At 36.7% G+C, this 13,938-nt stretch overlaps 1 protein-coding gene across 1 annotated transcript in view; it reads right to left on the reverse strand.

The window, feature by feature from the left end:
• Sim1 (SIM bHLH transcription factor 1) overlaps nucleotides 1-13,938 on the reverse strand; it is a 64,482-nt gene that overhangs the window by 13,277 nt on the left and 37,267 nt on the right. The window contains exon 9 of the mRNA XM_055616060.1: nucleotides 11,159-11,327. Coding sequence (XP_055472035.1) covers nucleotides 11,159-11,327 — 169 coding nt within the window. The remainder of the gene's footprint in view (nucleotides 1-11,158; nucleotides 11,328-13,938) is intronic.

A 13,938-nucleotide genomic window follows, 5' to 3' on the forward strand; every position in this document is an offset into this window, starting at 1 on the left:
AAAGCTGCCAGATGTTCCAGCAATAGATGTTACAGTTATCTATCCTTATTCTGGCAGCTCATGGAGGTTTTATCATTTTTAGCTGTAAAATGTATTAAGAGACCCTCTGATGGTGAAGCCCTGTTTCCCATGAAAAACTTTCACTCTATCAAGTATGAGCGGCTTTCCTCTTGATTTGTGTCTGAACCATGAGAGAGAGAAAAAAAAAATCACAGATGCAGACTGTATTGTACTGAGAACATATGCATGCTTTTAAATCACTTTTATCTTACTTTTACTAATGTAACCCTGAAACATAAAATATGTTCTTTTTTTTCATTCACTGTTATGGGAGGAACAGATGGGGAAAGAGTTAGATTAAAGTGGTACAGCATGTCCATTAGAATAAGCCCTGTGCTTGGGATGCCTCCTCTGCCAAGAGCCCTATTTACTGTAAGGAACGGCTGTGGCTGATACACAATGGAAATGGCCAGAGGTTTTCTTGGGGGTTAGCGGCAAAACTAATGGCAGAATTAAACAAGTTTCAAAATGAAAAGAATCAAGTACTCGTTCTAGGCTGACTGAAGTCGTGTGCCTGTGATCTTGTCACTGTGCAACAGGCCAACAATAGAGTTCTTTTCAAAACTGAGAGAGAACTTAGGGCTGTGAAAACTCAACTGTAATTGCGAAAAGAATTCCAAGTGCACATGACTTTCTGCATTCCTGATATCCTTCTAGAAAAAAATCTTGCTACCACTGCTTTAACTATAAAGTAGTACCATAAGAACAAAGAGCAAAGAAAGGCTAAGTGTGATGTTATTTCTATACAAGTATCACAAATATTTAGCACTGGAAAAGAGCCCTCTGAGGAATTATTTAACATATCATATGGATCCAAAGAGTTTTAAAATAAATTTTTTGAAAAATAATAGAAAATATTCTCCCTTCTCCTCTGTCTTCCTCCCTCCCTCCTTTTTTCTATCCCTCCTTCCATCCCTCTTTCTCTTCTTCTCTCCTTCCCTACTTTTTTAGTGTATGATGCTATGTTGACACTAGACAAACATTCTACCATTGAGATTTGTATCACCAGTCCAGAGAAAATATTTTAAAGGAAAAAGGGTATTACTCTTGAATTTGAAAGTATATAGTAAATAGACCCATCCATACTACAAGTGATTGGAAAACAAATATAAATCAAGATTAAATTATTTCTTCCTTCATTTTAAAAAGTGGTACAACTATCAACTTTCCAAAATAAATATTTAGGAATGGGCTAACAAAACTTCAAATAAATATTTAATTATTTGATCCCTTTATGATATAATCTGTTATTTATTGTGATCTGTTGAAAAATTTAATGCACATTTTAGTTTCATTCAGCTCAAAACTATTCTGGCAATAAATCTTTCATGCCTGTAACTTCTCTGATATAGCTCCGGAAATAGAAACAAAACATTTTTTATAATATGTCTGAACTATTATTTGAAGTGTCACATACCTCTTTTTTATTAAAAATAGATTTTTCTATACAATATATTCTGATAAAAGTTTTCCCTCCCCAGCTTCTCTCAGTTCCTCGTCACCTCCCCACCCATTCAAATCCACATTTTTTTTTCTTGCCCTCTCTGTTAGGAAGAAAACAGGCATCTAGAAAAAATAAAATAAAATAAAGAAACCAGAACAGGGAAAAACAAACAAAGAAAAAAGAGCTGAAGAAAAGCATTTCCCAAGCTACTCTTAGCTGGTCCTACATTGATAGATTGGAAAGAGATTAAAAACTTCTACACACTGCAAATTTTATCGTATTTGTAGCTTTGGGAAAAGAAATTAAAATTTGAAGGCCCTCTGCTGAGTTAACTCACTCTACCCTATAGACTTATACAGAAAGATAAGCTCACAATTTCTCCTTCTAAATATAGAAAACTCAAACAGGATAGATGAAGTAGCAAACAATATGCATTAAACCTTTCTATATCTTAGTTGAGCATCATAAGGGCCTCTGAAAGCCTCTGCCATGCAGACTGTGAAAGCAGATGCTGAGCCTGATGGCCAACTGACAGGCAGAGTGAATGGAATTTTATGTAAGAAGTGAGAAATAGTAAGAGCTGGAGAGGACAGGAACTCCACAAGGAGAGCAACAGAACAAGAAAATTTGAACACAGGGAACTTCCCAGAGACTCATACTCCAACCAAGGACTACTCATGGAGATAACCTAGAACCCTGACAATGCAGCCACTTCTGATGAGAACTGATAGACTAAGATCAGAAAGAAGGAGAGGAGGACCTCCCCTATCAGTGGACTTGGGGAGGGGCATGCATGCAGAAAGGAGGGGGGAGGGTGGGACCAGGAGGGGAGAAGGGAGGGGCTTATGGGGGGTTACAAAATGAATAAAGTGTAATTAATAAAAGTTAAATAAAAAAATAATAATAAAAAAGACATGTAACATGGTAAATGAACATTCTAAAATTATTACACATTTATAACTATATCCATCATTTCTCTGGGTTAATTATTTAAATCTGGTATGAAAACTTGAAATTTCTTTCATCAGATTTCAAGCACACATTATAATGTTGTTAACTACAATTATCATATTTAAAATTAGGATCCCAGACATGTCCATCTTGAAACTGAAACTTTGTACTTTTTGACCAACACTCCTTACTCCTCAGCATCTGGCAAGCACCATTCCACTCCATTAAATATGACTAGGCTAGATTCAACATACAAATGAAAACATACAGTATTTTCCCTTATCTGCTCTATTTTGCTATGTTTATATTAGGTGATATTAGCCATTCATACATCATTAGACACTTAGGTCAATTCCATTTCTTCACTATTGTAAATAATGTTTTGTTTAGTTTGAGACACTGATTTACTTTTCCAAACATAGATAACAGAAAATGGGACTGCTGGCTAACGTGGTAGCTCCAACTTTAAGTTTTTTAAGAACTCCTATACCATCTTCCGCAATAGCTGCTCTAATTTAAATCCTTCTAGAGGCACACAGGGTGTTTTGCTTTGAGTCATGTCTTCAACATTTTCTATTACTTCTACAAACTTTGTAGTCTCTGGTCTTTCTTTTAAGTCAAGCTATTTTTGTACTTGGTCTAATGTATGAGGTCCAATGCAATGTTTTGATATCACAATCAAAAACTGTATATCAAAATCCAATTACCCAAACATTTACTGAAGCCTTTCCTGGCTGTGTGCTCTTGACCTATTAGTCAATTATTAGCTGATCTGGTAGGCATGGATTTATTTCTAGGCCCTGTTTTATGCTGATATGATGTTTTGATTGCTGTACTTTTGTAAGATAGTTTGAAACCAGGCAATCCAGCTATGCTATTATTTCTCACTGTGATGCTTATCCTTGCTCTAGTGATTCCAGCTCAGCACAAATTTTTTCTGCTTATGTCTTATCTTAATACTGATCTTTTTACTTTTTATTCATATGTGTCAATTGTACAAGATAATGGGTTGAGTACGGCACTTTCATACACACATTTTGACTATATCAAAAAAAAAATCTTTCAGCTTTTCACCATGAAATATGATGTTAGCTGTGGGGCCTATCAAGTTTGTTGTTTTTTTGTTTTTTTGTTTTCATTATACTGAAGTACATTTTTTCCCTAACCAATTTTTTCAGAGCTTTTTGAAATCATGCTGAATTTTGTCATATTGTTTCCCTGACCTTGCTTTAATAATAATATAAATTTTAAGCTCCACTGTGGTATATCACACTTACTAACTTGTCCCATCTGGTCATGTATGATCATTTTAATGTACTCATCAACTTACTGTGTTAGCAGAGCTGCAAAGTCTGTTTCTTTGTTCCCAATACTGTCTTTTATTCTTGAGGTGTCTTTGGCTGGCTGTGGCATAGGTAAGAAAAGGATCTGGCCTTGTTCAATTAGTTTGACAACTTGTTTTCAATTTTTTTTAGACAACTTTGAAAACATTCACATATGATTTTTCTGTAAATGTTTGGAAGAGTTTAGTAGTGATGCCATGTGATCGCGAACTTGTCTTTCTTGGAAGGTTTTTTTTGCAGGGGAAGGGTGGGTTGTTTTTTGTTGTAGTTGTTGTCGATTTGTGCATATACGCTTTGTGTGAATGTATGCCAAGTGTTTGAGTGCCCACGGAGACCAGCAGAAGGCACTGGATACCCTAGAGCTGGAGTTTTAGGCAGTTGTGAAACACCACATGTGGGTGCTGGGAACCAGACTCTGGTCCTTTAGAAGAAGAAGAAGTATTCTTACCTGCTAAGCCATCTCTCTAGCCCTTTGGGAATTTTTTTTTTTTTAATGCTGACTTACTCTCCTTCCATAGGTTTTCTAATTCTTAATGAGTCAGTCTTAGTAGGTTTTATCTTCTAAAAGAGTATCTGTTTCTTCGAAGTTAGAAATTTTTATGTATAATTGTTCACAAAATCACTTAAAATTCTCTATATTCCTGTAAACATACAAATACCCAATTAAAATGTCTCATTGTACTTAAAATTTATTTGCTTTATTTTTACATGTTAGTCTAGCTAATGAGTTATCAGTTTGGGAAGGCTCTGTTGCCGAAGACACCACTTAATAACAAAACTGAACATGGAGGAATTGAGCTGGTGTCCAACACTAACAACCACGGTCCTTGAAGGTACTCTGCATACCAGCAGAGAAGAAAAGTGATCATCAATATCACCCAGCTATAAACCCTGCAACCAACAAAGATAACCTGCCCACAAGATATACTGGTACAATAGTGGCAAAGTATTATGGAAGTTACCAACCAATCTTTTTTAATTGGCCACCACATGAGAAGGAAGCTATCTCTAGCATTGTTAAAGTGACCAAGAACCTAGAGCTAAAGCAAAACCTACTACGATTATTTTCCTAAAAGATCATAGCAATAAAATGATTCTTAAAGGCCTACTGCTATGCCCATAGACCAGACCCTCACTCAGACCTCATCAGAGAAGCTTCTTATAGTGGATGGCAGTTAACATAGAGAACCATGGTTAGGCAATAGGCAGAGATTGAGAGGCATTGGAATACTCATCCCTAAATGGGACGTCTATATTAAGCTTCTCCCAGCAAGGCTCAGGGAAGAAGTAGTGTGATTGTAAGAGCCAGAGGTAACGAAAGACTCCAAGGCACCAGCACCTTCTGGATACAACAGGATGGATATACATAGGAACTCAGTGACTATCACAGCATACACAGGACTTACGTAAGTTCAAGCCAGTTGAAATCCCAGCACAGAAAAGTAAAAGTGGCCAAACCCCATGAAGCTAAGTGCAATGAATACCTTACGGCAAAGGAAACATTGGTTTTCTCCAGGGAAGTGACCGTTCTCCACCGGAGGGCTCCTCCCCACAAGTTGGCCAACGCGAACCAGACTCCATGGTTTTTGTGTGCTTGGTTTTTTTGTCTTGTTCGGTTGGAGTGTTTTTGCTTTCTCGTTTGTTTGTTTATTTTGAATTTTTGAGAGAGATTACAAAAAAAAGTATACTCTGGTAAGTAGGGAGGTGAAAAACAATCTGGGAAGGAGTTGGGGGAAGAATATGATCAAAATATATGAAAACAATTTAGGTCAATAAAAACAAAAAAGAGATTTCTCAACTTGGCTGATTTAACTATGGTTTCCCCTGCTTGGCTTACTTGTAATCTTCACTTTCTTCTTCCTTCTGTGAACTTCATCTTTAGGTATAAAATTAAATTAAAGTCATCCCTTTGTTTCTGTTGGGTTTGGAAAGCACTCTGCCCTAAGCTACACTCCAGATTTGTATTCTTTTTTACAGATCTCGATATTTATAAGCTTCCTCTTAGCATTTTTCTTGCTTTCTCTGGTAAAGCTTGCCATGTCCTATTTCCATTTTCATCTGTTTCAAGATTTTTGTTAGCCTTTGTTTCCCTTTGACTTGTTGCCTGCTTAGGAATACGTTATTTAATTTCCACATATTTGTGAATTTTTTCAATTTTCTTCCTGTTATTGATTTTTTGGTTTTATACCACTGTGGTCAGAAAAGATACTTGATATGATTCCAGCCTTCTTGAATGAATTAAGGGAAGAGTAGGCAGAAGCCAATACTCTGAATGCAACTGTCTTCCCTTCTCCCAGACAGTTGCCACAGGAATGAGAAGGCAGAAGTTTTGGCTTTGAGAACCCATGGCTGACCACATCTTCTACTTCTGCTCTAGCAGACTAGCATTGTCCCCCCCCCCCCCATCTAACCTTGCACGTGGCTTCTAAAGCTCACTTTATTGCCTACCTCAGGTGTTCAGTAAGGGAAGAACTTGACAGAAAACAAAGCAGAAACCCAAAGCAGAGGTCTCACCATACTGAACAACATATTTTCTAAAATAATACTCAGATTTTCATATGTGGAGATAATTTAAAAGGGTCATGAAGGTACCTGATAAACCAGGGTCAGATGAAAGGGGAGGAAGACCTCCCCTATCAGTGGACTTGGAAAGGGGCAGGGAGGAGATGAGGGAGGGAGGGTGGGATTGGGAGGGAATGAGGGAGGGGGCTACAGCTGGGATGCAAAGTTAATAAACTGTAATTAATATTAAAAAAATTCTTGCAATACTCTCTTGATAGTTCTACAGAAGAAGACAAGTCCTAAATTTGTATGAGGCCTAATCCTAGTAATATAAACTAGCCCACATAGTAAAAGACTTGCTGGGAAGATGATTTCACTTTTATCCAAGTAAATTACTAGTTTTAAAAATTAGTAAAGAATTCTATGTTGTCATGTTATATATAAAACATCAAATGAAGGATATCTATACAGTAGTGATAAAAGTACTATGTGTAATGGAATTACTTTCTTGCAAAGTTATTGGTACTTTTTTTTCTGTAACTTCAAATGTCTGATTCCCAGTGTAATTCAACCAGTGTATTATTGAGGCCAGAAAAGCCTTTTCCAAGAGAATTTCTACCTTCACCAAAAGAAATCCAGACTTCTGGCCCTGAAAATTAAGGGGGTTCTGTGAGATTGTTTAAAGAAACAGATGTCAAATAAAACTTGCAAGGGTTACAGTGTGTCTGTAGCAAGTGGTTAAATACTTTCAGATTTCAGAAGCATCCGCAGTGTAATGCATACCTCCTTATTAGGGATGACACGCGCATTGGTAACTGCTGATTAGAGAAAAGGTGAGAGGATGATGCAGTAAACTCAGCTGGCATGCACTGGCTGTATCAAACACAACTATAAACACACCAATATAAAGACTTTAAAAGGAAACTCTGAAGTCAGGAGGCAATTTACTCATGATTGACACGGGTAAACCATGGCAAGATAACGTTCATCTGGTATTAAAGTAGTTAGGACTAGTTACAAAAAAAAAAAAAAAATGTGGAAAACATCATAGCAATCTGTAACACATAGGGTCTGAAAAATAAATCCTATAAACTTAGTAGCTCCAATTCAAAAGAACTATACCAACTGCACTGTTATATTTACATATATAAGACCAGTAACAATAAAATAGTACGGTGCTGTCACAGCAGCCCTGAAGCTGTGCGGAGAATCCTAAGAAATTATCCATAATATTTCCTGTCACAGTTTTTCTAAAACCATTCAAAACAATTCTATTTTGACCTTTCCCAACTCAAGTAACACACAGAGGTTCAAGGGTGATTGAGTCATTCATTAAGCAGCCATAATGTAATCAAGTCTGAAATCATTCCCAAGGGTTTCTAATACCAAAGAAGGACCTGAGGGTTCATCTACTCCTGCACCCAAACTAGGGGCTGGGAGTGAATTATAATTTGTGCATATCCTGACTGTTCACAGAAGAGTGTGTAAATAATTCAAAAAAGCAAGATTGCTGCTTGCCATTCATTAGGCATCTGCTAGAAAATTTTAATGTGCCTAATATACATAAATAAAAGGGGGCAATAAATAATATATAGTCATTAAGTTGTTGTTAACCTAATAAGAGGCACAAGCTATTACCTTGTAGGCTCTATTTTGTTCTGTATAGCACTTCTGAAACATCAGTTGAGAATTTGCAGATGGAAATAACAAAGAGAAAAAAATACTTTGAAAAATGAACATGTCGTGTTTTTTTTTTTGCAAGTTCTTTACAATGAAGTTTTAATAAAAAGTTCCATCATCATTATTCACCTATTAGAACACATGGAGAAATTCAATATAAGTTTGACTAGAAAAGTTTTAAAAGTATAATTTCAAAGTAATAATAATATAAAATATGGCCAAAATTTATCTATAACAAGAAGGGGTACAGAGCAAGGATAAGGAAATTTAACCATTCTTTCTTTTATGTTGCTTCAAGTATATAATTTTAACACATTTTTATCCACTCACATCAGAACTCTGTGACTTAGCCCTGAATAATTTGCCTTGCTTTACCATATCAATCTTCTCAGATTCTATCCCCCCATCAAAAAAAAAAGTACTTAAACTACTTAAACTTCTTGGTTTAGCATATATTGGCACCAGTCTATTTTTCTAAACATATCACTCATCCATTCAAGAACACCAGCCTTCCTCACTCCATGCCTAGGCCCAATCACACCAAAGACATGTTCTTGTCTTCCTCAGGCTTGGCCTTCCTGCTTGCTCATTCTCCTTTTTCACTTCCGTATGGCTGGTCCTTCTCCCACAGTCAGATAATCGCCACCTTTCAGATGCCGTTCATACAGCCCTCTAAATACAGCATCTCTCGTTACACTTCTTACTCTAATGTATAACGGACTACTTTAACGTTGGCGAAAATTTTAAGACTGTTCCTTATGCCACTTGCTTCCATTTTACCCAGTCCAAACCCCGAATCTCACAGTGATCATCACCACAGCGTCTTCCTGAAACAGGTTCTCAGCTCACACGTGCTGAGTTGAAACTCTATAAAAACGATGCTATGTGAAACTTAAAGACTAGCTACTCCTAAAAAATAATTTGGACCAAATGTTTTTGAAAAGACACTTTTCTTTGAAATTCCTGGAGTCTTAAATATATCTAAAATTGGAAGAGTTCGAAGTTGCTTTCTCCCAGCAGAAACAATGAATGACTTTCCCTGGCTGTCACACTTCTCCAGTGCACTCCTGGAAGACACTGTCACACCAAAGCAAATGCCTGTTCACTTGTTAGCCTGTGCCAATGGCTCCTTGAAAATAAAAATGGTGTATTTCATTCCTGATGTGTGTAATATTCCCATATAATAGGAACTTAAATAATGATTGCTCTATCACCATGATTATCTAAAACAGACAGAGCCAAAGAATAACCTTTAGTAGGCACATAAATGTTAGGTAAGATTAATTTATAGTCAAATGTGATGCGTAAAAGGAGGCAGACAGCCAAAATTCTGCACACCAGATTCATCCAGCTATTAACACAGAAATAAATACACAAGAGAAATCCTATCTCAACAATATGTGTATCTTTTGCTTTGTTTTTGTGTGTGATTTTAAACATTACAAAACATCGTTGAAGAAAATACAAGTCCAAAGAAAATAATGAGGAATTTTCTACTCTCCACTTAAAAAGAAAAACAAAAAAAAAAAACAAAAAAACAAAAAAAACCCTCCACAATATGTTTAATTTTCAGAGTAATTCCTCATTAGCCAAACAGGATCAGGAAGTCATCTAATAGGAGAGCATCTACTGTTAGAATGAACTTATAGAAATTTTAGACATTGAGAGGTGAGCATGAAGCAAAACAGATCATGCACTGCGGTTTAGGGCATTCAATGAGGAGAGAGGGAGAAAGAGTCCATATAAGTGTGTTAATTCCTATGTAACAAAGAACAAACTCCTTCTTAATTTAGTGTTTCCTAATTTAAATTCTTCTTTCATCTATGTGTCCAGCGTTCATATATATTTGAGGAAAGGGCTACCCAGAGGATAATCCATTCCTAAAAGGAAGCAATAAAACTCACTTTCCAAAGCACCAGATGGTAATATAAAAATCTCCTCACAGACGCTACAGAAAGCAGCAGCTCCCATCGGTGGTGTCTTTAGTCATCTTATTTTATGCCTCACAAGTAAAGTACTCAGCTATCCTGAAAGAAGTCCTGCGCTGAAAACATGAAAACCTCATGGGCTTTCCCGCTCTTGCCAGAGTAAAGACATCCCATCTTCTGTGAAAGATTCCAAGCCATGTGATCTGAGTCTCCAGTGGCAGAAGTCACTGTTGTCGCCTCTTCATTATTCAAACATTAAAATAATGTTGCAAATAGTAGCGCTTTTTTCCACTTATTTATTTATTTAATCAGTTTACAGCCTGATGCCAGCCCCATCCCTCCCGCTCCTCCCAGTCTTTTTAATGGCCACTGAGTAATAGTTCACATTTATACATATTGACAAAGTAACAGCTCTGAAGAGAACAAAAATAATAATTTCAGTATCCCCCAGATTGGCAGTTTTAATAATAATAATTTCAAGTAAGTATAGAGCCCAGAAAGCCCTTTGGTTTCCTACTAGCCCAAGAATAATCTTCGGAGTTATTCACAGTGAAATTCACCTCCATAAAAGGATGGAGGTAAAGTGGCCACAGGATACAGAGTCAGGAATCCTTATCCGTGTGCTACTGTTCCCAGGCAGGAAGCTGCACATAAGCCTGGCCAAAACCTAGTTCCTATTTATCACACACTGGTCACACACACACACACACACACTCACACACAAAATTCTTTTCCCTCCAAGAACCATTTCTCTTTAGTGTACCTTGCAGTATTTCAGAGATACCTCCTTTGGCCATCATTACCACAGTACCTTGTAAAGAAGAGAGGTTTGTTTCCATCCTGTCATCTGGAAGGTTCTGTCTGTGGGCAACTCTCATTCTTGAAGCACTTTTTTATTCTGAGCTTCAAACTCTTTATCTTTTTTTTTTTTTTAAGTTCCCATCTTAATTTAACTTTTCTATGCTGAGCCCTTATTTCCTTTATTTTATTATGCTGGCTAAATCTACCAAGTTAATCATTGTTGGGAGTAAGGGAAAGCAGGAAGTGGAATCAATTGAAATAACAAAGCAATTGTGATGATGAAAGCTCAATTCTCATGAACACCAGCACACAACAAAGTTAATTCACAATTCCTCTTAACAGTTTTAATCTATCAACAACACGTGATTAATTCAATTTTACACTTCTTCAACTTCAAGATCAAACCAAGTCACAAGGAAAAGGAAGTTGTAAAACATCCATGGACTTACCTGAGGGTATGGGGAGGTCCTGGATTTTGACTTGGTGCTTGAAAGCCGAGACTTGGCCCCCTTCCTGTTGTCAGTGATGGTGGGTGTGGAGCTGCTGGCATAGGAGAAGGTAGGTTTAGAGGCTGAGATCTGGTCCAGGGAGAGCTGCAGCCCTTTGTATTCAGTATCTCTGCAGGAGTGAGTAACAAAGCCTTTAGTCAGCCACCACAGAGAATAGATTCATGTGTTTCTCACCAGGAGAGACAGTACTCTATGCATAAAAAAAGAAAACAAAAGTTAGTCATAGAGCTGGCTAAACAAAATAGCTGGTTTATTCTAGAAAAGCCTCACATTTAAGAAATGTGTGTGAATTAATTTTATTATACAAGATAAACCTCTCATTTAACTACTCAGATAAGTATTTGTAATTAAAAAATCTAAACAGTAAGTATAATGACTCAGAAATCCAAGAGAAGCCTACTGAGTTACTCTAGTATACCTCAGAAAGTCCAGCAACCCTCCTCCTGAAAAGGATGGGTTTTAAGCGGTAATGTGATTTTTGTGTGTGTGTGTGCCCTGGACGGTGAGATATGAATTATTAAACCTTCTCTAAATGTTTCCATATTAGTGAACTCAACAGACAACTGACAATACCAGACTATCAACAACAATATCACTGTGATAAACATTGTAAACGTTCTTATAGAAAGATAGTGTCAAAGCATCTAAAAATCCCGTTCAATAGGCTAAATGTACTCTCAGAGTACATTTTCTCACTAGATTTTTTTCTCCATTCCTTCATTCATCTAGAAACATGTATTGAGCTTCTGATATACCAGATTCTACACCAGGTAGAGACATGAGAATGAAGACAACTATGATGTGTAGGAGATTATAATCCATTCAGGAGAAAAGCAGACACACTGCAAACTCATACGAAGGGATCAAGGAGCTGATGAAGTCCACGCGATCCTGCCCACAGGTGTAACGTCAAGGCAGTCCAGACATCATCAGATGTCACCTGAAACCTCTAATTCTGTTCAGAGAATAGCCATCCTTCCCATTAGTTCCTCAAAATAATTTTTCAAATACTCTTCATCACCACTTATGGGAGAAATTTCTTATGGATTCCAGAACTAACAGGAATGTGCCAAAGTAACTGACAATTTTTTTTCACTCTCAAAACTTTTTATCTATCCATCTATCTATCTATATCTCTTTAATGGGTTTGCATTTTCAAAAGTTTTGACATTATTTTAATACTCTTTAAACAAGGTGAGTATATAAAATATAATACATTCAAGAATGTATCAGGCATATTCTATAGGATAAATATTCATTTATCCTATTATCATTTTCCCATTCTAGGGGACTTTTCCATTTGCCTGATATTGCTAAAGTATAATTAATTACTTCAAAATTACTGTGTGCAATGATTTTTAAGTGTCCTTACTATGAAAGACATAACATTATAAGTATTTATACTAAGAATGCTTGATTTAGCCACTGCACATAGCAAGAACCCCGCTATGTTCTATAAATATGTACTTATCAATTCAAAAAGCCAAAATCATAATTCAGGCCAGTTTCAGCATCATCACTGGCAGTGCAATGACACATATCAGCAAACTACAGTAGCATGCCATCAGACACAGTCAGCATCTTCATCTACAAGTTACACATCCGTGAAGCCAAATACCATTGGATTTAGAGTATTTCCTGAAACCTGTGCCGACTTTTTTCCTATTGTTCCTTAGACAATACAGTCCAATTGTTTACACAGCACTTATATTATTTTAAGAATTTTAAGTGCCTAGAAAATACTAAAGCATATAGGAAACTTCATGACTTGGGTGGCTGTGGGAAAATCCTAGAACCAGGACCCTATGGAATCCGACGATGACTATTCAAATCATTCAATGAGAGTAAAAATATTCTTCTACAAGAACAACAAAGATTTGAAAAGAAGTCATACACCTTGTCTTTCAGGTTCTGATCACCTTAGTGTCAGAAGGATCTCTAATCATCTCCTTCTGAAGACAATGTCCATCATGTGTAGTCCTTAGTCAGAAATGCAATGTGTCCTATAGTACAACTCCTGATTGATTTTCCTTCTAATATATCAAAGTTTTCCTTCTTCAGCCCCTCACTTTATCTAAACAGTAACCCCTAAACTAAGATTCTGATTTCTGGGCTTTTTCCCCCAGAATCTTACACCCCATATGTCCCACTGAAGCTCTTCCTGCCTTCTGGGCTCATTCAGTTTACACTTACTGAGTGTCTATGCTGGGGGCTCAGTTCTAGAGGGTTTGCAGAGAACAATGGACTCAAGGCCTCTATCTCTCAAGAAAAAGGCACCAGGGCTGATCCTGAGGGAAGTACAGAGGAGACCAGAAATTTTTTTCCTATTCTAACATTACTTTTCAAATGATACTGATTTCCCCCAGCAGACTGTAAAGTTCTAGAAGACACGAACAAAGAGATATTTTGTTATATCATCAGGGCAAATGCACAATAGATCATATAAATGGAAGAGAAAAACAAGGGTACAACTTTTTAAAAGATTTTTCCCTAGCCAATAAATACTAATAATTTAAGCTAAACTCCCTTCCCTCCCTTGCTTCCATTAGATTTGGTCCAAATAACACAGTCAACATGACTGGACATGATAGCTTGTGCTTATAATCCCAGAATTTAGAAGGAAGAAGCAAGAGGACTCCCATGAATTCAAGACTAGCCTAGGCTACAAAGTAAGGCACTATCTTTAAAAAAAAAAAAAAAAAAAGTGTTGCATTTTATAC

This window comes from Psammomys obesus, unplaced genomic scaffold (assembly GCF_907164565.1).
Source record: "Psammomys obesus unplaced genomic scaffold, mPsaObe1.curated_primary_1811, whole genome shotgun sequence".
Classification (NCBI taxonomy): Eukaryota; Metazoa; Chordata; class Mammalia; order Rodentia; family Muridae; genus Psammomys; species Psammomys obesus.